Here is a 25,000-nt window from a genome sequence, read left to right on the forward strand (position 1 = left end):
GGGGAGAAGGGCCTTAGTCAGGGAGGTGACCAAGAACCCGATGGTCACTCTGTCAGAGCTCCAGAGTTCCTCTGTGGAGAGTGGAGAACCTTCCAGAAGGACAACCATCTCTGCAGCAATCCACCAATCAGGCCTGTATGGTAGAGTGGCCAGACAGAAGCCACTCCTTAGTAAAAGGCACATGGCAGCCCGCCTGGAGTTTGCCAAAAGGCACCTAAAGGACTCTCAGACCATGAGAAACAAAATTCTCTGGTCTGATGAGACAAAGATTGGACTCTTTGGTGTGAATGCCAGGCGTCACATTTGGAGGGAACCAGGCACCGCTCATCACCTGGCCAATACCATCCCTACAGTGAAGCATGGTGGTGGCAGCATCATGCTGTGGGGATGTTTTTCAGCGATTAGGAACTGGGAGACTAGTCAGGATAAAGGGAAAGATGACTACAGCAACGTACAGAGACATCCTGGATGAAAACCTGCTCCAGAGCGCTCTTGACCTCAGACTGGGGCGACGGTTCATCTTTCAGTAGGACAACAACCCTAAGCGCACAGTCAAGATATCAAAGGAGTGGCTTCAGGACAACTCTGTGAATGTCCTTGAGTGGCTCAGCCAGAGCCCAGACTTGAATCCAATTGAACATCTCTGGAGAGATCTTAAAATGGCTGTGCACCAATGCTTTTCATCCAACCTGATGGAGCTTGAGAGGTGCTGCAAAGAGGAATGGGCGAAACTGGCCAAGGATAGGTGTGCCAAGCTTGTGGCATCATATTCAAAAAGACTTGAGGCTGGAATTGCTGCCAATGGTGCATCGACAAAGTATTGAGCAAAGGCTGTGAATACTTATGTACATGTGATTTCTCAGTTTTTTTATTTTTAATAAATTTGCAAAAACCTCAAGTAAACTTTTTTCACATTGTCATTATGGGGTGTTGTGTGTAGAATTCTGAGGAAAAAAATGAATTGAATCAATTTTGGAATAAGGCTGGAACATAACAAAATGTGGAAAAAGTGATGCGCTGTGAATACTTTCCGGATGCACTGTACTCTATAGGCAAGCATCAAGGATTTGAATTTAATGCGTGCTGCTACGAGAAGCCAAAGTAGTGATTTAAGGGAAAGGAGCAACATGTGTAGGCCTCAGCTGGTTGAACACCAGATGTGCTGCTGGATTCCGAATCATCTGCAGTGGCTGGGTGACACATGCTGGTATTCCTGCCAGCACAGATTTGCAGAAGTCCAGACCAAAACCTGGACCAAGTGTTGTGCACTACACCCTATCAGATATTGACTGATCTTGTGGATATTTTATAGAGTGAATGTGCTACACTGAGAGACTGTAGCAACACGTTCCCTGAATGACAGCTGGTGATCAGTTACCACCCCAAGGCTGCGTACCAACTTTGGCAGGTGTTAGCAATAATAGCCAAACTGAACAAAGATGGGGTGCTGAAAAGACAGACGAGATGGGATCAAAAGAAGGTCCATCTTTGATAGGCTGAGCTTGAGATGGTGTTTCTTCATCCAGGTTACAGAATCAGTAAGACTTGCAGAGATTCTAGCAGTTACTGTGTGGTTCTTGGGTGTGTACGACAGGAATAGCTACGTATCATCAACAAAGAATTTATGATATAGCCCAGTGCCCAGCACCGATCCTTGGGGCAATACCATTTTTTCCTTCACATCTGTTCACGCCAGGACACATGGTAAGATTTGCCCAAGAGTTAGGATTCAAACCACTTGAGGGCAGTCCCAGTGATGCCAAGGTCAGAGAGTGTGAAAGGAGTATCTGGTGGGTAACTGGTTTTACAAAGGGACATATGAAGGTTAATTAAGTCACTGTTGGAAAGAGGTGAAGTGGACCAGACTGGCCCTTCCCTTTGTCTATGGGTGACAACTTGAAAAAATGAACGGGACTCTGCAAGCAATGCTTATCAGTATGAACTAACAGTTCATACTAAGTAACCAAGAGTGAATGTTAAATCTGGTCACGCATTTAGACTGGGTGAGTCTTTTACTCAGACATAATTTATACAAAACGTACCAGGGGTGTAGCAGTAAGACAGAACATTTGTTGACACGGTCAGGGCCATCTTAACATATGGACACGCTGGGCATTTGCCCAGGGGCTCCAGGCTAATCTACATATGTTGTCACTTGCTGAGTGGTTGTGTGGGTAGGGTCTGTTTTGCCCGGGGGCTTATAATGCTGTTAAGATGACCCTGGACATGATGTGTGTTTCCCAGTTCAGAATGGAAGAAACCCAAATGGAACAAACTTGTGATCACCTCCACCCAGGCAACATCATTTGACAAGAAGAGCTTGAGGAGTAAAGACCTCCATTTATTCTTCTCCAAACCAACCACCTAATTTCTGAATATTTCTTTTATCATTTTATGCATTAAATGGGGATCTCCCAGCTGGAGCCCCAAACCTCTCTTAGGTTAAACTTGTGCTTATTTTACAATCAGGAGAGTCAGATATTAGGAAAGGAAAAATACCTTCTCTGGCTGTATCCGAGACGACCAAGCACAATGCATGAAGCATAATGACAGAAGTAATTATTAAACTCCATCAGCCCACAAATAACTTCTTAAATAAAAACTCTTAACACTCATCTTCATCTAGTTAGTGCAGAAGATTTAAAGTTAAGGGCTCACTAGCTGTCTGCAACGTATTTTATCCCTTGGATTTAGATGTTACTGTTTGCTGGGGTTTGGTGCCATAATGAGTACGATAGATAGATGAGAAAGGCACAATATAATAGATAGATAGATAGATGTGAAAGGCACTATATGATAGATAGATAGATGTGAAAGGCACTATATAATAGATAGATGTGAAAGGTACTATATGATAGATAGATAGATAGATAGATAGATAGATGTGAAAGGCACTATATGATAGATAGATAGAGATAGATAGTATATCTGGTATAAAGAAACATCTAATCTACAGCCAGGTGTTACATGGGCATCGCCTTGGCCTGATCCATCCACTCGGGTCTTAAACAATAAGGATCTTATGAGTCAGATCACCTTTGGGGAATTGCACCAAATGGCCAGAAGTGCTTTAATTGACGCTCCCTCCTGGTGCAAGTAATGTGCCTCATTCAGGACTCCATGAGCAGCTCCTCATCCAACACAAACCTGTGGTACCCAAGGATTCTTCGAAGAGACACAGTACCAAAAGAGTCCAGTCTTCGCCTCAGGTCACTGGATAGCATCCATGTCTCACAACCACATAACAAGACAAGACAAGAAGCACCAGGACTTTAAAGACTTGGACCTGGTCCTGGTCCTTTTGCATAGATATCAGGAGCGGCACACACCCCTTTCCAGCAATATCATGACCCCCATGCTCTCAAAATCTGGCAACTGACTTCATAGGAAGATTTACCAGAGACGTTAATGTCACTGTCACGGTAAGTAAATCTCTCGACAAGATTGACACTCTCTTCGCAGACAGACACACTACTGGCGGCTGTGCCGAGGTTAGAGGTTATTAAAGGCCTGGATCTTGGTTTTTATTCAGGACACTCACAAGTAGGGATTCCTGAACATTTTTCATTCCCGCATTCCCAGGAATGAAACTGCTGTAATTCCTAAATTCCAATGACACCTTACCGCAATATCTCTGAAAAGGATTTTTATTGATTAAATCCATAAATCCAGGGATGTTTCCATTCCAGCAAGCATTGGGCACGAGTGAGAAACAATCCCTGGTCTCCGCTCATCACAAGGTGAATACAAGCACACACATACACTAGCGTCATTTTAGCGGCACCAGATCACCAAATCTGCATATCTTTGGAAGGAAACGGAGCACAGAGTGGAATACAAGCAGGAAATACCAGCAACATAACTCCGTGCGAGACAGCAGTGCTATCGCTCCACCACCGTGACACCCCCTTGTGTGTAATTATTAACAGTATTCATTATTTAAACTAAACAATATGTAAAATGTAACGTACACACTTTAATGCATTTCATCATGAAAGTGTTATAAAGTATAAATTGAAGGATTCTAAATGTGCGGAGAGTTAGAATATCATACATTTAATTTGTTCTGTGTGGTGATCTATTGCTGCTTTCCGCAGCTGTCAGGTCCAAGAAGCTCGTAGCGATTAAAAACTGGGATGATGTTTACGACCGTCTGCTTTAATGATTAAACTACGAGGTTAAAGTAGACAATTCGAGATTAAAGCCGAAATTTCCACTTTAATCACAAAATACACGTTCTCACCTTGTCCTTTATTTTTTTCTCAGTGGGTCAAATACAGCGCTATACATTATGTTGCTGTTGTGAAGTTGCAAAAAACAAAAAAGACGGCACAAAGATGTTATGTGAGACTTTAAAAATGCATCGTGTCATTACGATCGGGAATATGCGACGCTTGAATATAAAAGCACCACAAATGCATCTGTATGTCGGCATTTTGCTTCATCACATCGAACCACTCATCAAACAGCGAAGCACGCACATCGATCCCCGTAGGATCTGCATAAAGACTTTCTGTCACATGTAGATAGTAAACAGAGACTCTGATGTCACATTCCCACTTTTAGCACACTGCGCCCCCGACTTTTTGCTGGTACTGCAAATCGCGCACGTGTCGCGTTAATTTCCGAGGACCTGCACAGAGGACGCATGAAATGAACGCTGGGAACGTGTGGCAGCCATGATGCGGGTGCGTACGTGTTCCGAGTGTGAAGTATAAACCGGCCCCAAGACTGAGCACAGTGGATTGGGAGGAGTCTGCACTCTGCAGCTCACGAATGCCGGGATTGGGCAGAATTCATTGAAGTCTGTCAGACAACAGCTTTGAACAACAACTTGAAATTGCAATGCGTCAGTCTGTTGCATCCCCATTATCTGTGCCAAGAAAATTGCAATCACAGAATGGACAAGAAACTGGATGCATCAGTAAAAGCTGAAAAGTCGTTGTTTAGAACAAGTGTATCAGTATCTGATGACTGTGCCGCCTACTTCAGTGAAGGCAGAGCGTGCTTTCTCAGCGGCTGGCATACTCTGCACAAAGGTGTGCTCTCGCCTGGACAACCACACACTGGACATGTTGTGATTTCTACACTCTTATTACCGCAACTAACTAGATCAGGGGTGCCCAATATGTCGATCGTGATCGACCGGTAGATCGGAAAGGTAGTGCAGATAGATTGCATTGCATTCAAAAAAATTATTTTTTTTTTAAATGTTAGTCTATCATCTATCCTCCCCATGGCATTTGCCACTTGATTGACATACAGGGCGGCCAGTCTGAGATCTCTTTTCTTCTAACACACTGGTCATCCCTGTGACCCTACATTTGCACGATAGACATATGAGCGCCGACAAAATAGCGGCCATTAAAACGCGGCGTCAAAATCGAGCCAACAAAATCGCGAAAGTTTCATTAAATATGAATTACTAGTTTAAAGCATATATAATAATGTTTGTTTTAGAAGTCAATATTATAAGACATGGCACGCAGATAGTCCTTAAGATCACGCCCTGCATATGTACGAAGAATTGCAGCAAGACATCTTCATAGTTGCGCGTATTTAGACTTGCTGGCTGCCTGACTGCTGGTAATTCCGCTTTGTATACGACGCGTTATGCCAACCCTCGACTGAGTTATTTGTTCGCGGCATGCCATCAGCAGTTATAACAGTTATAACCTAGCACATAATGTGTACATAATGCGCACATACGCGTCCCACTCTCTTGGCCTCTCGAGCGGTTTTGTCGGCGCTCATATGTCTATCACGTCAGTGAACCAAACAATTTACAATGTATCGATACAGTGTTATATAAATTTCATCATCAAGTAAAAAAAAAAAAAAATCTTACTATTCCACGTGTTCAGAGAATTGTTAGTGTGGTGAGCACGGTCTGTTAAAACAGTGTGCCCAAGATGTCAGGTTTAAAAGCCAAATCACATTACACATTTCCAGTAGCTTTCAATTGCAGACTTTATTTACATAATCTTAGTGAATCAGAGGCATTCGCTGCGTGCTCCTGTGCGATTATTGGTCATGTCGTCTGACATGCCCAGCGAATGCTTCCAGCCAGTTAGTGACTTGCCCCAATATAATCAAGTCATAAAGGTTGGCATGTGTGCATGAAAGTCAACAATCAAATGAGCACTCATACAGAGGTACGCTGCATATAACAGAGCTAAAGGAAATGATGAACATGGGTGTTTTGGAACTGACAAACAGAAGAGTGACTCAAAGATGACGCGGCGTGTTTTACATACTTTGAAAAAATTGGGGGGGGAAAAAAAAAAAAAAAGGTTTTGACGGAACTAACATATAGGCTAAACTCTCTGTACCTGCAAAGCCTTTGCACTGTACTAGCTCAGTCAGGCAGCTTGCTAATGCTGGTCAGAAAAGGGGGCAAGATCGTGATACTTCGTAAATGTCAAACTGTGCTGGAAATGATCACGCAGTCATCTGATCTGACATGTCCACCAATTTCTAATCATGTAATCCAACATCCCCAGGTGGTGTGAATTATTTTAGATGTTGGGATAGATCTGTGGCATTGGTCTAAGAGTTTGTGCAAAATTCCACTCAATTACACAAAAAGAAACCGCAAAAGCAAATAGACAAAAATTTGTCCGACTGCTTAAAAATAAGGCAATTGAAACAGCAGATTATAAAGAGGTTATAGCAGTAACATAAATTAGTCTGAACTTTAGGGGGTTGATGAATAATGCAATACACAATAATATAAATAAATAAATTTAAAAAATCAAAATGGAGGAGTGGGCAGATATGCAATAGAGGATTTGAACACACATCTGCTTCTGTTCTGTTGGGAGCCAAGAGTTAGAGAGGACACTTGGGGTTAAAATGAAGGGCTGAAAGACATGAGGCACATAATTCTGAGTGAGTTATAGACCCCCTAATGAAGTGTCATTATACAACATTTTAGCAACAATAACAACAAAAAAAGAAACTTTACAGGTCGATGGTATAGTAATGGGAAAACTACAATTAATGAAATAGCTGAGAACAGGATGAGGAGTGCAAACGTAATTAATGGCTTGCTTTCTAACTCAAATGTCAAAACAACAGGAAGACGACGAGCCCAACTAGATTTAATATTCTCTAATCAACACAAAATACAAAGTGCACTGGATACTGAATTATTAGGATCTATCGCTTGTAACATACTACGTTTCACAGTGTTGAGTAAAAGCAAATTAGTAAAGCATATTTTAAGGAGATGCAAAAACTTGAAGAGGCAAACTGTCATGATATTTTAGGTTTTATACAACAGAGTGCAGGAAAATGAGATCTCAAAAGTTGGAAACCAAAAGCAAATTCAAAAGAAATCAACGATGAATGAGATATATATATATATATATATATAGATATATATATATATATATAAAATAACAGAGCTTGCTATATGTGTGAGTGAGACAATACAACAGAAAAAGCAAATTTCAATTCTAAGACAGTGTTTAAATTTTTTCAGCATAAATAAAGCCAAAAGTCAAAGAGGAGGTTAAATGTATTAAGAATATAGAAGAAAAAAAATAAGGAAAAGAAATAGCAAATGCTCTAAAGTCCTATTTTTCTACACTGGTGAAGAAACTGGAACATTTCCAGTAACTACAAGGGATATTACTGAAGTATACAATAATTTGGAGGTAACTATAAGAGAATTAAAAATGATAAAATGGAATCAATTTGACAATACCAAAAGAACAGCATGATTACACATACAAAGCCTTAATGCATATTTGCATTCTGGGGAAATTCACAGAGATTGAAATTTAGTAAATATAGCCAGCCCCATTATATAAATGGCAACTAGCACAAGCGTACCAGCTATAGATCAATTAGTTTAATATTTACCACAAGTATATTAATAAAAGAAAAAACTGAACATCATGTATCAAGTATATTCATTTTAGTGAACAAACAACAAAGAAAGGGGGAATCATGTTTAACAAACAAGTTATTCTTTGATGAAGCAACAAAAGCATTTGACCAGAATGAGGCATTTACAAAAGCTCCTGTATGAACTGAATTAGAGGCTAGTCATCAATCTAAATGTGGCAGGAATTCAAAGTGCACCGTGCCAATGGAGGCATAACTGGTTACTAAAAGCTGAAAGTGTGCTCCCTCAGAAGCCAGGGGCTGTATGTGGCTGCTGCTTTTAATTTTATATAAAGGATCTTAATAAAAAATAAATACATTTTAAAACGTGACTAACAAGCTAAACTAGGCAGACTGGTAGAAAACCAAGGATCAGGAAAATCATTATGGACACCATGGACAGAACTCAGATTTAGACAGACATGTGGCAGATGAAGTTTAATGTAAATAAAATGTAACGTTTTACACATAGTAAGTAAAAATATTAGATATAATTACACAATGGTGGGAGTTAAGAGACTTAAATCTTGGAAATTACAAACCTGAAGAAAAAAAAGTGCTGCTCCTCCCCTAATATGAAACAAGGAATGTCATGAAGTGAATGTGGAGTCACATCTGCACAAACAAACAAGAAAGTAGCTTTCTGTTCAAAGTTTTAATGTAATTCTGAAATACATTTTGATATGACAATCTTACATAAACCTTTTGAAAAAACACAGAAGTGATTTTTTTTTCCATTTTTAAAGTAATAACTAAAGCTTTAGCTGCAACTAACTACTGTTGTCTTGAGATCCTCTTGCGTTTGCTCTGTTGAATGGGCTTCAAATTTTGTTAGCCTCCTGTATGAACATATTTTCCTATTTGTTTTACAATCATTCATTGTTTAACTACAATGTATATGGGAGACTTGTAAAAAAAAAAAACACAAATCATGGACAAAAAAGTGCACACATTCTACCTATGTTCAGACAAAAGCAAAAAAAAAATCAATAAATTAGTTGTGTATGTTTTGTTTGTATATATTAATAAAAAAGCCCATCTTTTGAAGACTTACACTACCTGTACCATTTTCATCATGCTTCTTAACTTTCAACAGGGAGGGACCGGAGCTTGGCAGCTCAAGTTGACAAATGAGATATATACTTGATTAGAAGTTCCCAGGTTTTTTTTTGGGGTGGCGGGGGAAGCATAAATAAGTTGCCAATTGCAAAGATGAAATACATCAAGCAATATAATACTTAATCCTTAACATCCATACGGATGTAGAGATATTATACTTAATAAAAAAACATCCGTGCTTCTGCTAGAACAAAGACCCAAAACATATGCATTTGTTAATTAAAAAAAATATATTTGTCTACAATGGTCAGTTCAGCTTTTATATTTACCGAATGTTATTTTTAATGAATTGCATAAAATGAAAAAAAGATAAATGGGGAGGAAAAACAAAAAACTTCAGCTAGAAAAGGCATTCCTAAATTATTTTTTCTCCTTAATAGGAATGGAACTACCTTCCACAATCAAATTTCTACCTTTTCCCTTTTTTCCCCATGTGATCTGACTATTCACCTAAACATTGAACTGCAATTAACTGCAATTAATTGTAACACAATAAAAAAATAAACTAAAACAAATATCTTCAACATTGTAAAAAGTGAAAACCTTTCCATTACTGAAAAATACATACATCATAGTTTCAGACTACTAACATTTTTAAATTAAAAAAATCCAAAATGTGTTTTGTAAAGCAGAAGCATTTAACTTTATAAGGGTTCTAATTTCACTAGTTCTGTAGAGTAAACAATAAAAGAACACACACACACACACAAAAACCAAGCTACTCAAGGCAGCCAACTTGAACTGAATTCTCTTAAATGAGCCAGTGTTAAAGGATGGGCTTCCTTTGCCATTACAGAAATCAATGAGAAAATACAGTTAATCACAGTGAAATTAAATGGACAACACTTGGGGCATCAACTCCAAGAGAACACTGTAAGATCATCAGTGGAAATGTAAGCCCAAATAATTGTTCAGTTTGTGTGCATATGTGTTTTTGTTGACATCTTTCACTCCTCTCTTAGTTGAATATTTTTTGTACTCTTGTTAAGCAGTAGATAACCAGGCTAAAAATGTTAGGAATATTTTACACTACTTTAACAAAGAAGCACTGCTGTTGCATGGTGACCTAGGTTTTGAGATAAACATCTGGTAAGGGTAAGCAAAGAAATTATTTATTTATTTTTTTCCCCCAAATTTCTTTTGACCCATGAAAACACTGAACATAAGATTTGATATAAAAGGCAGATATCTGCTCTTTGAAACAGTAAATCAATTCCACTATTACAAAGGTAATGATGTGGTACAGCTAACTTAAAACACACACAAAGACTGTAATTTATTTCTTAATTGCTCTACTTAAGCTGATGTGCCAAGTCATGAACGCTTGTATTCAACATACCATTGCTACCTCTGTCAGGGTGCAACGGGTGAAATACAGCACATACAGACATGTACATGTGTTGAGGAGGAAAGGAGATAGGAACAGACAACAAAATCTAACAAGAAGATGAAAAAGGTAAAGTGGTGTAGGATCAGTCAGTTGAGGATACAGGTGACTTATCAGGAGGACAAGACATCTAAACAAACTTTGAAAGCCCTGCTGGACATCTAAATCCCATTCTGTAGGCTATGAGCTGACAGATGATGTCCTGGTGTAAAACTGTAGTCTTTAATGTGCCACATCTAAAAAGGACCGGAGAAAATAGTTGTCTCTCTCACACGCTTCCTTCTCAACTCATCAATATGATGAGCTTTCATGTCCCAAACCAAAAGCTGTTAAAAGTTTCTTTTTTGCAGTTTTGCTGTCAAAAAACAAAAATAAAAAAGTACTCTGGATCCTTTACTGCAGAGATCCGAGTTGCACAGATTTCGATTAACAGATGTGCAGGGTCCATCCTGGAGCTAGATCTTCTAATTACTCGAGGGAAAAAATAAAAATAAAAAATGCTGGTCTGGGGTGTCCACAGAGGAGCCTGCAAGAATGCGGCTGCAAGCTGCACGCTCACAGACAGAATAATCAGAAAGATGCTATGTGCTCCCTGTAGGTGGGGCATCACCAACATCTGTTGATCCTGAAATAAGGGAGAAAATGAAATTAAAATAAGAAATATGGAAAAAATGTGTCTACAATAAAAAAAGTTTGCAAACACATATAGATACTGTTATACACAACAACAAAATAACTAAATATGCATAATAAGCAAGTCTGCTTCTAGAGTACTAAATCCAACTTAAAGGAATACTCCAATCAATTTTTAAATATTACTTACTCCATGTGCTTTATAATAAAAGACAATAAAAATTTATCTCATGTTTTCAAGGAGGTAATAAAGTTTATGATTCAGCAGTCATAGTAGATGACCAACGCAGGACAACAGAAAACAAGTATCAAAATATCCATGAAAAAAAAAGTTACTCGTCACATAAGCCACATCATCAATAAATTAACAAATGGATCTTGTTTTCATGAGTAACATAAGAATGTCCAACTATTGACTTATTTCATGTTGTTTGCCGTTGTCCAGCATTGGTGATCATTGTGTTCCATTATATGAGAAATTATCTTCTCTTGTTCTGCAGAAAAACAAAAGAATAAAGTTTCTCAGGCATTGTTATAAAGCACATAGGTTAAGTAACAATTTAATGAAAAAATACTGCTTTGAAGTATTAATTTTAAGACACTAATAAAAACACTATCGAAAACTAAAAATAATTATTTGTGCAGCAATATCAAGCAGTCTTATCAAGTTTTTAATGCAAAAGGTGAAAAACAGTCAATGTGCAGGTAGTTTTGAAGGGAGACAAGCATCCACACAATGTACAGAAGGTAGAAGAATTAGGAGGAGTAACTACACAGCACACTGCGTGGAGCTCATTACAACACACACTAGTAAGGAGATACAGTGGCATACACAAGTATTCCGTCTCCTTGAAAGCTGTCATAGTTTCCTGCATGAGCAAACGTTTCCAAAAATATTTATCCATTCAGTATTTTAATGTGAACTCTTCTGCTGTAACAATATATTTCCAAAGTCATAATTCGCCATTCTCTGTAGATATTTAACTGAAGAAAAACTCCAAAGTCAGTGTTTGCATATGTATTTAAACCTCTGTGCTTTAGAAGCTTCAGATTTACACCAATGACAGATTAATCACAAATGTCACAAAGGTGACAGTCAATTAACATAATGTGGTACTACAGTACTTGCAAGTCCTTTCTATCTCTCTGCATATAAAAAATTTCCTTTGTAAGCCCATATATAGTCTTTGTTGGACAAATCACTGCCAAAATTAAGACAAAAGAGCATTCTGCTCAAGTCATTGAAATGCACAAGGCAGAATAAGGCGACAAAACACTGAAGAATGTCAATGTCCTGTTAAGCACTGATGGATCTATCATCAGAAAGTGAAAGGTTCATCACAGACTCTTACTAATTAATTAGAGGCCACAAAACATCCAACCAACAATCTCAGAAGTCTGCAAGGCTCTTTGGCTGAAACTGCGAGGGTGCACAGTTTTAAGAGCTCTCCATAAAACAGACCTCTACAGGAGGGTAGCAAGAAAGAAGTCATTCCTTAAGAAGGGCCACAGAAAGCACATATGACATTAGCTACAAAGCATGAGAAAGACCCAGTTAAGATGTGGGAGTAAATTTTATGATCAAATTAGACCAAAATACAAGAACATTTTGGCTAGACTTCAATGTGGTGTTAAAATGAACACTGCCCATGCAGATTGAGAATCTGTAGCACGATTTAAAAACAGTTTTCTGGAGGCACCATCCCACCAACCTAGAGGATCTCTATAAATTCTGCCAAAATGGGGAAGAATCACTCCTGAACAATATGCAAAACTAGGACACAATTACCCCAAAAGAATGAAGGCTGTTATTACAGCAATAGGGTTCTCGACAAAGTAGGAATGTGCAAGGCTTGAATATTTAGGTAATTTCTTCTTCAGTTAAATACCTACAGAAAATGGTTTATTTGGACTTTAAAATGTATGGCTACAAAGTAACATACCACATTAAAAATACTGAATGGATAAATGTGTACAAATCTTTTGTAATACAGAAAATTATGACAACTTGCAAGGAGACTGAATACTTTTACATGCTAATGTAAGTGAAATACTACAGGCTTTTGATCTTCATATCACAAGCACCACAAGTCAAAATGCAGAGAAAAACTACTAGACAAATCAATGGCTGTGGGTTTTTGGCTATGAAGAAACACTGAAAGAGCTGAATCTTTCTAGTTCAAAGGAAACTGGGGTTATGCATTGAAAAGGAAGAATTGTTTAAATGATTAAATAAAAAAGTAAAAGAGAGAAGTTCTTTAAAAGAGAATGTGTAATATTTAAATTTGATTTATGGTAATCTTCACACAATTGTTATAAAATTCTTTGAACAGAGAGCTAAGACATTTGAAATAAAGACATTCAGTTTAGAGCTTGATATTTAAAAATTTAAGATAAATGGATTATTTTCATCATAATTATGTTTTAATATTACAACTCAAATGAATGCTGTTTTTGAGTATGTACAAGGAAAAAAGTTAAAATGTGAATTCTGAGCTCATTTTAAATGTTTAATATTTTTGTTATGTTTGTCATTACATGATTTTGAGGTCTTTTAGAAAGGGGCAATCATTTTGATTTCATTTTAAATTTACTTAAACCAAAGTGCAGATTGGTTATTTTCTTAAATACCTGAAAAACATACTTTTAATACACTTCTATGGGATCTGTGTTTCTTTGTGCCGGTCCCAATGGGGAGGGTTACGTCAGGAAGAGCATCCGGTGTAAAGTTTTGCCAGGTCAATATGTGGACAACAATACAGATTTCTATACTGGTTGTGGCCCGGGTTAACTACGGCCACCAGTACTGTTAGCTAAGAGGGTGCTGGTAGAAACTGGGCTATTGTTGGCCAAAGAAGGAGAAGAACAGAGGAGAGATGTGTCCGGAGGCGAGGAGTAAGGTAAAGAGAGTGTAACGGAGGATAGGAACTTTGAATGTTGGCAGTATGACTGGTTAAGGGGAGAGAGTTAGCTGATATGATGGAGAGAAAGAAGATTGATTTATTGTGCGTGTAAGGGACTAAATGAAAGGGGAATAAGCCCAGGTGGATCAGAGGTGGATTCAAATTGTTCTCTAATGGTGTGGATGGGAGGAGAATGGGGTAGGAGTTATCCTAAAGGAACAGTATATCAAGAGTGTCTTGGAGGTGAAGAGAGTGTCAGACAGAGTGATGATTATGAAACTGGAAATTGAAGTTGTGATGATAAATGTTGTTAGTACATACGCCCCGCAAGTTGGCTGTGCAATGGATGAAAAAGAAGATTTCTGGAGCGAGTTGGATGAAGTGATGGACGGTGTACCCAAAGGACAGAGAGTGGGGATTGGAGTGGATTACAGTGGACATGTTGGTAAAGGGAACAGAGGAGACAAGGAGGTGATGGGTAGGTATGGTGTCAGGGAGAGAGGAATGAAGGTCAGATGATAGTGGATTTGGCGAAAAGGATGGACATGGCTGTGATTAGTATGTATTTTAAGAAGAGGAAGGAAGAGTTTGGAGACAAGTCAGAAAGGCGAGATTGTGTTCGTTTGGACATATATAGTGGATAGATGCTGGGAATATAGTGGAAAAGGATGCTAAGGATAGAGATGGCAGGCAAGAGGAAAAGAGGAAGGCCTAAGAGAAGTTTTGTTTTATGGATGTGGTAAGAGAGGAAATGCAGGTGATGGGTGTAACAGAGCAAGATGCAGAGGACAGAAAGACATGAAAAAAGATGATCCGCTGTAACTACCGCTAACGGGAGCAGCCAAAAGAAGAACTACACTTCTACGGGATCTAGTGTTTTAGTAAGTAATCAGTGAACTTCGAAATAAACCAAAACATTACAACAGTATTTAATCAATATCACGTTGTACACACAATAACCAAAAATAAAAGCATTGTAGATTAAGATTTATATTATAACTACTTTAGTCCTGGAAAAAAATATTTACACAGTTAACATGTTAATAGTTTGGATTTGATTAGGTGTCAATGTTACTGATTAAAATCAGTTTAGCCCTACAAATGTCTACAGATTTACCATACATCAAAACATACATGGCTCTAATCTATAAAAATGTGAATATATACACCTGAACACAGTCACAATATTTAAAATTTAAAGAACTTCTTTTTGACCTGTGAATTACCAAGATTGTCTCAGTAACAACACATTATTTTAGATCCGTTGGTTGAACTTTACAGAATAAATTTTCCAAAACATAGAGAATGGTGGCTAACAAAAAAATGATCCCCATCCTGTCTAGTAAGTTGTCTCTTGGAGCAGTTTTATTGACAGGTTCATTCCTCTGCAGTGTGCTAAGCAGCTCTTCTGAGGATGTTTTCTGCCTACTGTTATTAGACAATTCTGTGCTTCCTCCCAAATTCCTAGACTTGATGCTTGGACTCTTAAATGTATATTGTGCAGAAACAGCAAAATTAATGTATACATTATTTTTATTTATCTATATATGGATTGATTATTTGTCCTGTGAGTCAATACCTTTGCGTTTTATGTTTCTGCTGCTGTGTGCATCTAAATTTCCCTTTGGGTTTAATAAAGTGTGTCTAATCGCATATATGGTACATATTATTTAAAATGGACAGTTTAAAAAAAAATACGTTAAAATTCATTAGAATGTACTACCAAAAAAATCCATTGTGTTCCCTCTATAAAGAACAGTAAACTTTTATTAAATTTAATTTTTTTTATGTAGACGTAAGCACTATAAAGATGCCTTAGAGTATGTGCACTATATGAGGGTATATTTAATGAGCATCTCTAAAATTGATTCTAAGCAAAAATCATTACATTCAAAAAATGTTAAGAAAATTTTAATTGTTATCAAGGCTATATCTTACATAATTTACAAAGCACTGGCTCAGAGCAGTACTCATACCACTAAATGATACTGAGCAAAAAACTGCAAAGTTGAATGAAAGAAAAATAAACTAAATTGTGCAAAGTATTGTTTGAAATTTGAACACCTCAATTCCTTCCGAATAAATTTTACATCCAAAAATTAAGAAAAAATGCAAAGAAATGCATTGTGAAATGTGGGAAAAAAAAAAAAAAAAAATATGTAAGCATAAATAACTAAATGTGTCAGGATATATGTGTATTGCATTTTTTTTCTTTATGCTTTTAATTATATCAGTTATCTATTTCAGTAACACCACATGCAACATGAAATACACCTTGAAATGAAGTAATAATTTGAACAATCAGTCAAAAGACAGAATTGTGAACCTAGCTTTAAACAGACTACACTTAAAGAGAAAGGACCTGAAAAGTCTACATTGCATATCTGAATTATATATCTAAGTAAGTAATAATATATATCAGTAAGTAAACAATGCAACCTGAAATGCTCTTGTGGTATGGTTAAAAGTCACATACAAAATTTAGTTCTAGTATTATCAGTTCATCACAATGTCATCTATTTATTGACATTTACCGCTGGCCACTGTAGAGCCACCAGGAGTGAGGACATCATCCTCATCACTATCCTCTTCATTGGACTGGGTCACCTCGGGCTCAGCTGCAACACTCTTGGTTTCCTGTTCCTGTTCTGCTCGACTCCTAAGTGCAAGAATCCGGTGATGCAGAGCGGCATACAGCTGACCTGTGTCCTTTGAGCTGGCCTGATTAAGAGGAAAAATAAATGAGAATTATTAAGTATTTAGTTTACACCTACAAAATAACCATTAGTGGCACCAGGGCATATCCTGGTAGCGCCAGGCATAAAGCAGTAACCAACATCAGACAGGATGCCAATTCACTGCTGGTCTCGCTCACACACAAACAGACTCACTCCTACTGGATCAATTAAATATCGTCCATTATCCTAGCCTGCATGTCTGGGTCTCCCGCCAGGTACTCTGGTTTTCCACAACCTAATCAAACAGAAAAAGGGGAGAACACAAGCTCCACACAGTAACTGACCAGAGATTAAAACTGTGAATTCCAGATGCCAAAAATTATGAAATGCAATTACAATTGGCACTATTGTACACTTCCTCCTCGAACCGCCACCTTATCGTGGTGGAGGGGTTTGCATGTCCCAATGATCCTAGGAGCTCTGTTGTCCAGGGTTTTTTGTAGGGCCACCCAAGGCAAACTGGTCCTAGGTGAGGGATGAGACAAAGAGCGGTTCAGTAGTCACTGGCGCCCCCCTCTGGAGCCAGGCCTGGAGGTGGGGCGCGATGGTGAGCGCCTGGTGGCTGGGCCTGCACCCATGAGGCTCGGCCCGGGCACAGCCCGAAGAGGCAACGTGGGTCCCCCTTCTCATGGGCTCACCACCTATGGATGGAGCCAAGGAGGTCGGGTGCAGTGTGAGTTGGTTGGTGGCCGAAGGCAGGGACCTTGGCGGTCCGATTCTTGTCTATAGAAGCTGGCTCTTGGGACATGGAATGTCACATCTCTGAAGGGGAAGGAGCCTGAGGTAGTGCACGAGGTCGAAAGGTTCAAACTAGATATAGTCGGGCTCACCTCAACGCACAGCTTGGACTCTGGAACCAATCTTGAGGGGGGCTGGACTCTGTACCACTCTGGAGTTGCCACCAGTGAGAGGCGCCGAGTAGGTGTGGGCATACTTTTGCCCCCCAACTTGCAGCCTGTACATTGGGGTTTACCCCCGTGGACGAGAGGGTAGCCTCCCTCCGCCTTTGGGTAGGGGGATGGGTCCAGACTGTTTGTGTGTATGCGCCGAACAGCAGTTTGGAGTACCCACCCTTTTTGGAGTCCCTGAAGGGGGTGCTAGACGGCATACCTTCTGGGGACTCCCTCGTACTGCTGGGAGACTTCAATGCTCACGTGGGCAATGACAGTGAGACCTGGAAGGGCATGATTGGGAGGAATGGCCCCCCTGATCCGAGCCCGAGCAGCGTTTTGTTATTGAACTTCTGTGCTCGTCATGGATTTTCCATAACGAACACCATGTTCAAGCATAGGGGTGTTCATATGTGCACTTGGCACCACGACACCCTAGGCCTCAGTTCAATGATCGACTGTAGTCGTGTCATCAGACTTGCGGCCACATGTCTTGGACACTCGGGTGAAGAGAGGGGCGGAGCTGTCAAATGATCACCACCTGGTGGCGAGTTGGATTTGATGGTGGGGGAGGATGCCGGTTAGGCCCAAACGTGTTGTGAGGGTCTGCTGGGAACGTCTGGCAGAGTCCCCTGTCAGAAGTAGCTTCAACTCCCACCTCCGGCAGAACTTCGACCACGTCCTGAGGGCGGTGGGGGACACTGAGTCCGAATGGGCCATGTTCTGTGCCTCTATTATTGAGGAGGCTGACCGGAGCTGTGGCCGTAAGGTGGTCTGTGCCTGTCATGGCGGCAATCCCCGAACCCGTTGGTGGACACCGGCGGTTAGGGATGCCATCAAGCTGAAGGAGTCGTCCTACTGGACCCTTTTGTCCTATGGGACTCTGGAGGCAACTAATAGGTACCAACAGGCCAAGCGGAATGCTGCTTCGGTGGTTGCTGAGGCAAAAACTCTAGCATGGGAGGAGTTTGGGGAGGCCATGGAGAATGACTTTCGGACGGCTTCGAGGAGATTCTGGTCCACCATCCGGTGTCTCAGGAGGAGGAAGCAGTGCAGTGTCAACACCGTATATGGTGGGGATGGTGTGCTGCTGACCTCGACTCGGGAGGTTGTGGGGAGTACTTCAAAGACCTCCTCAATCCCACTAACATGCCTTCCAATGAGGAAGCAGAACCTGGGGACTCAGAGGTGGGCTCCCCCATCTCTGGGGCTGAGGTCATCAAGGTGGTCAAAAAACTCCTTGGTGGCAGGGCCCCAGGGGTGGATGAGATACACCCAGAGTTGTTCAAGGCTCTGGATGTTGTAGGACTGTCTTGGTTGACACGTCTCTGCAACATCGCATGGACATCGGGTACAGTGCCTCTGGATTGGCAGACCGGGGTGGTGGTCCCCCTTCTTTAAAAAGGGGGACCGGAGGGTGTGTTCCAACTACAGAGGGATCATACTCCTCAGCCTCCCTGGAAAAGTCTATTTGGGGGTTCTGGAGAGGAGGGTCCGTCGGATAGTCGAACCTCTGATTCAGGAGGAACAGTGTGGTTTTCGTCCTGGTCGCGGAACAGTGGACCAGCTCTACACCCTTAGCAGAATCCTGGAGGGTGCATGGGAGTTTGCCCAACCAGTCTACATGCGTTTTGTGGACTTGGAAAAGGCATTCGACCGTGTCCCTCGGGGAATCCTGTAGGGGGTGCTCCGGGTGTATGGGGTACTGGACCCCCTGATAAGAGCTGTTTGGTCCCTGTACAACCAGTGTGATAGCTTGGTCCGCACTGCCGGCAGTAAGTCAAACCCGTTCCCAGTGAGAGTTAGACTCCGCCAGGGCTGCCCTTTGTCACGGATTCTGTTCATAACTTTTATGGACAGAATTTCTAGGCGCAGCCAGGGTGTTGAGGGGATCCGGTTTGGTGGGCTCAGGACTGGGTCACTGCTTTTTGCAGATGATGTCCTGTTTGCTTCATCGGGCCCTGATCTTCAGCTCTCTCTGAATCGGTTCGCAGCAGAGTGTGAAGCGGCTGGGATGGGAATCAGCACCTCCAAATCCGAGACCATGGTCCTCAGCCGGAAAAGGGTGGAGTGTCCTCTCAGGGTTGGAAGAGAGATCCTGCCCCAAGTGGAGGAGTTCAGGTATCTCGATGTCTTGTTCATGAGTGAGGGAAGTATGGAACAGGAGATCGACAGGTGGATCGGTGTGGCGTCTGCAGTGATGCAGGGTCTGTCGTGGTGAAAAAGGAGCTGAGCCGTAAGACAAAGCTCTTAATTTACCAGTCGATCTACGTTCCTACCCTCACCTATGGTCATGAGCTATGGGTACTGACCGAAAGAACTAGATCGCAAATACAAGCGGCTATAATGAGTTTCCTCCACAGGGTGTCTGGGCTTTCCCTTCAAGACAGGGTGAGAAGCTCAGTCATCCGGGAGGGGCTCAGAGTATAGCCGCTGCTCCTCCGCATCGAGAGGAGTCAGATGAGGTGGCTCGTGCACCTGATCAGTATGCCTCCTGGATGCCTCCCTGGTGGGGTGTTCCGGGCACGTCCAACCAGGAAGAGGCTCCGGGGAAGACCCAGGACACGCTGGAGGGACTGTGTCTCCCGGCTGGCCTGGGAACGCCTTGGGATTCTCCCGGAACAGCTAGAAGAAGTGGCCGGGGAGAGGGAAGTCTGGGATGCTCTGCTCAAGCTGCTGCCCCCTAAAGGCCTGACCTCGGATAAGCGGAAGAGGATGGATGGATGGATGGATAGATGGACTATTGTACACTCTTTCAACTCTTTGGTCTGTAAAATTAAGCATTTAATGAGTTATTCAATTAATTTTTCAAAACCAAAACACAGTTAACTGAGCAACCGTTCTGTTTTACATAGTGCAGGTAACTTAGCAACATAAGGCACTATATAAAAGAATACAAACTATAGTGATAGATTGTGGAATTTACGGAAAAAGGGGAGTTTAGATATGTGGCAAAATGGCTCAAAACTATATTTAATAGTTACTATATGACATTGCACAAAACAAACATTACACACGTACCGATATCAGAAAGACTTTGACTCCCTGGTCCTCTGTATCCATGGCTGTGATTCGAATGCTTTTTTCACTGGCTTTGTCAATCTGCATCTGAGCCCAAAGCTTAGTGTTCAAGATCAGTCTCAGGCTGCCTTGAGTCCGCATCACTGTAACATAATCATGCACTCATTAGAATATATTATTTTTTTTTAACAATAATAAAGTATTTTATGAAGAGTCATCACATATTTCACTAGACCGGGGTATTGCACTTGCATCTTACAAGCCAGGATATAGCCCTTGGACCTTTAACATGGCCTGTTTCATCAATATTCAAAACATGTTACAAACTGCCCACAAATACCCTAGTTTGCTCCAAGGCTCCCTTAATTGGATGTTTCAAATACAGATTGTATACATGAACAGCAATTTAGATTTATGCCTACTATTAAAAAGCATTTCAACAGTTCAACATTATCTAAGCATCACAACACAAGCTATTAAACTTGTACATAAAATGGAAATGACCAACTCATAATGAGCCGGCAAGGAAAAGTGAAAGGTGCCAACATGCCACATTGCCATAAATAACTTCAGTCTTTTAGCATGATACCAAATACGTGGTAATCCCATAAAAGAGATGCTAGCTTGACTTATGCTGATGCTGCCACTCTGCTCACATTAAAGCCTCATATGTGTCAGGGCTGGTCATTATTCTGCAACTTACCGGACTGCTGTCGCCACCACCACCCTACAGGATGCTTTTGTCTCTTCTGATAACTTAAATATTGTATATGGACGGAGAGAACATTTGTATTTCCATACATGTTAAATATGATCACTGTCTGTTTCTGACAAACTCCGAATAGAACTGGTTTGATCCATTGCCATCATGTTTGCAATCTTTTTAGTTGTGGCCGCATATAATGTGTGAAACACCTACTGTGATAGCCATGTCCGTTTATCTGCGTGAAACAAATAGGCTCCCGATAAAGTAGTAAAATAGTAAATTTGTTGAGACAGTTCAATTTTTACTGAGATATTCTGAACAGACTGTGCTGTTTATAAATTTCAAAATCACTTTGGCAAAATTTTTAAACTATCTTAAAACAGAGAAACTTCTTGTGCAACTTCAACTACAAATTAGTTTACTATTTCAATTTTACCTTTACAGCAGTTACTTAAACTTGTACAGTTTATAAATTTTCCTCGCCTGAGCGCTGCTGAAATGCCAAATGCGAGTCAGACGCAAAGGGGGAGTGCGCCATGCAAGCGACTCATAGAGGAGCAACATTTCCTTCTGCTTTAGGCAAGTTAATCATAAAAGTACAAAAAAAAATAAATAAATAAAAGGGGAAAGCCAATTATTTAAGCATATACAAGATAAAATTGATTGAACTAATCTTATCTGCAGATTATTACTTTAAATAAACAATGTTATTAACCAGCAGCCAAACAGTGTTTGAGTTAAATAGTTACGCAGGAAAGACGCACCTGACCTAAATGGTACATCAGAAATGTAACTGCAGTTGATCAGCGAGCCGAAGATTGGAGCTGCTGGGCATACATCAAGGATGACTTTGGCTGTTAGTAGCAAGGACTGGGCAGGATTACAGTTTGCACAATGTTGATTACTTAGTGGTATAACATAAAACATATGGTTTACCTGTATCTGAAGAGCCTCTTTTGCTTCTGTGTATCTTGAGACAGGAATTCAAATCTTTTAAGATAATTCTCAAGTTTCTTCTCAATTTCTACTTTTCTACTGCAATTCTCAAAAGTCCCATTATACAATAAAATCAGTTCCTTGTTTATTACTTAAGGTTTCCATCTAACTGTTAATACTAATTTCAGGTCCTTGTCTCTTTTCATTGGGTAATGCTGATCACAATGTTATGCCAGTATTGCTTATTTTATATTAGTAATTTTTCATTTGCTAATTAATGGATACCACTCTATTAGGTATACTTTCAAAAATGTTATGTTTAAGAAACTGAACATTTAATCACAGACCTTCCACCACTAACACACATTAGAAGATACCACTGTCACATCACCCGAATTGGAATCTGCTGTGTATGAAAGCTACTGAACCCACAACAAGCTTATTTGTGATGTTTTATCTCTATTGTAAAGTACTGTTAAAAAGTACATATTTAATGTGGTCTACTAACACATGTAATTGCATTTTATTATCACTATTATTTTTGAATTACAAAAATATTTAATAAACAAAACTTTAAAAACTGACTCCTGGATGAAGTATTAAATAATATGAAATGCTCCAACTATCACTTAACTTAGTCACCAAACATAGCTGAATTTTATCCTATGCGTACAGATTCAAACTTTTTTTTTTTTTATAAATGTGGTCAGGTTCCATCCATAGTGATGCATGTTAACATAAATGTGAATGGAGGTGCTTTGCTTTAGCTACAAACTCTCATCTGTGTTCTCACCAACAAGATTACTGAACTTTATGCATTGACCAGGACACCTTTACAAGCCCTTTACTGCTGGTCTTCCAAATCCTAGGATGCAATGCCCAGCTTATTTATTTGATCCAGCAACTAGAAATAAAGCTTCCCTTTTCAGCAGGTTTTGTCTCCGTCATATTCCATCCCAAAATTTTGTGTATACATTTTTCTTTCAGTTTCTTCCTTTATTTTGCAAGTGCACAGCCATTACAAATAGGGACAATGTTTAACCTGCATTAGATCAGGCAAACAAACTCTTCAAGGTTTAATTTGTGCCTAATTGCTTAAATGGCCTACACAAATGTTACAACCCAGGAATTTCTATAATTGCATATTTAGCATGTATATTATGTCAGCTCTTGCATATTGTAATCTTTTTAGTTATCTAATAAAAGGTGTCATTTTTCTTCACTTCTCACAGTACAACACCCACTACTAAATTATCATTCAAAATTAGTATTTAATAATGGATTTAAACAAAAGTGTTTCTAGGTGTGCAAAGGTGAAGATGAGAAAAAAGTTTTGAATTTTTGTGTTTTTACAATTGCATAAAACCTTAAAACAAACATATTAGCTTTTTAAAATGGTTTTTCAGTTAGTAAAATGGAACTACCACTATGCAATTAACCTATATGTTATGTTAAATAGAAATAATTATATGTGACTTGCGTTTACACATTGTGTAAATATACTCAAGTCTAAAACAAGTCAAATGTACTTGTAGTAAACTGCTACTTTTCTTGTGCATCATTTAACAAATATTGTAAAATTCATTAAAACAAATGCGCACCTATCGTCCACTTTAAATGTATACAGTATATAAATGCAAATATATAAATTTGTTTATAATTCATTTAAACTACCAGATTACAAGCAATACGATATATAGGTAATGCTATATTAAAGGGTAAAATAGCAATAGTCCTAAACTTCTGAACATAATAGTTTCATAAACCGGTCATAATATTGGCTATAGTGGAATGGGAAGGGTGCTATTTACAGCTTTTCCCTGGGCAGCAAAAAATGCTAGACCCATCCCTAATGCCTGACTCAATGTTGAGTTTGTCCTGTGGGCGCTGGTTGAATTTCTGATTCGAAGCAACGTCCAAGGAAAGAAAAGCTGATAATAACAACAGAAGGCAGTTTCAAGAGAGACACAATGCAGAATATTCAATTGTGATGAGCAGAGAGATATCTGTAAACTTTGTCTGTAAAGTGAAAGTGGCAGTAGAAGTTTGATATATTCTGGCCTGCATTGGGTATATAAAGTGTTATTTTTGGGCCTCAATAAAACAGGGTTTGACATCAATTAAACTAGTCCCACAGAATCTACACATAGCTAAAGACGACAATCAAAGCGTAAAAACCCATACCTAATCTGGACTGTAAAGATCCATTATCCGTTGATGCCATGTCATTTAATCTTAACAGGCCTCTCCCCCTTTCCACCCAGGACTGGGTAGTCTTGTCAAAAACAAAAAGCTTACATTGTATCTGTATGGGGAAAAAGCAAATATATTAAAACAGTTTATAAGAATGATAGACCAGTTCCACACTCAAATGAGAGGAGAAAAAATTAAACAAGAGAAAACAGTAAAAAAAAAAAAAAAAAATACCTGAAGGACATTGCTTTCCGCTTCCTCTCCAGTTATAACCTCAACTTTTTCTAACAAACATTTTTTTGCAGTTGCTTTTGTGTACGCTGCTGCTGACTCTTCCAATGATTCTGTCACATTGTTAACTACACATACAAAAACAGTATACATCATATATGCTTAAAGTCAATGCATAATGAATTTCAATATCCAGCACAAATTTCATTATGTAGAATGAAATAAAAGAATTGCATCCTAAAAGAAAACCTTCTTTTTCTAAATATTCTGAAGTTAAAAACACAAAATTGTACAAAAAAAACACAAAATTATTCTCTTTGAGGAGAAAAAAAACAACACACAAACTGCCA

The 25,000-nt window shown here is 39.5% G+C and overlaps 1 protein-coding gene across 1 annotated transcript in view; it reads right to left on the minus strand.

Moving 5' to 3' along the window:
* Positions 1–8,529: 8,529 nt before the first annotated feature.
* LOC120537823 (ran-binding protein 3-like) overlaps positions 8,530–25,000 on the minus strand; it is a 90,250-nt gene continuing 73,779 nt past the window's right edge. The window contains exons 13-17 of the mRNA XM_039767045.1: positions 24,654–24,778; positions 24,411–24,531; positions 20,585–20,727; positions 16,470–16,656; positions 8,530–11,024 (exon numbers count right to left, since the gene is read on the minus strand). Coding sequence (XP_039622979.1) covers positions 10,981–11,024; positions 16,470–16,656; positions 20,585–20,727; positions 24,411–24,531; positions 24,654–24,778 — 620 coding nt within the window. The 3' untranslated portion in view covers positions 8,530–10,980. The remainder of the gene's footprint in view (positions 11,025–16,469; positions 16,657–20,584; positions 20,728–24,410; positions 24,532–24,653; positions 24,779–25,000) is intronic.

The sequence above is a fragment of the Polypterus senegalus genome, chromosome 10 (assembly GCF_016835505.1).
Source record: "Polypterus senegalus isolate Bchr_013 chromosome 10, ASM1683550v1, whole genome shotgun sequence".
In the NCBI taxonomy this organism is placed as follows: domain Eukaryota; kingdom Metazoa; phylum Chordata; class Cladistia; order Polypteriformes; family Polypteridae; genus Polypterus; species Polypterus senegalus.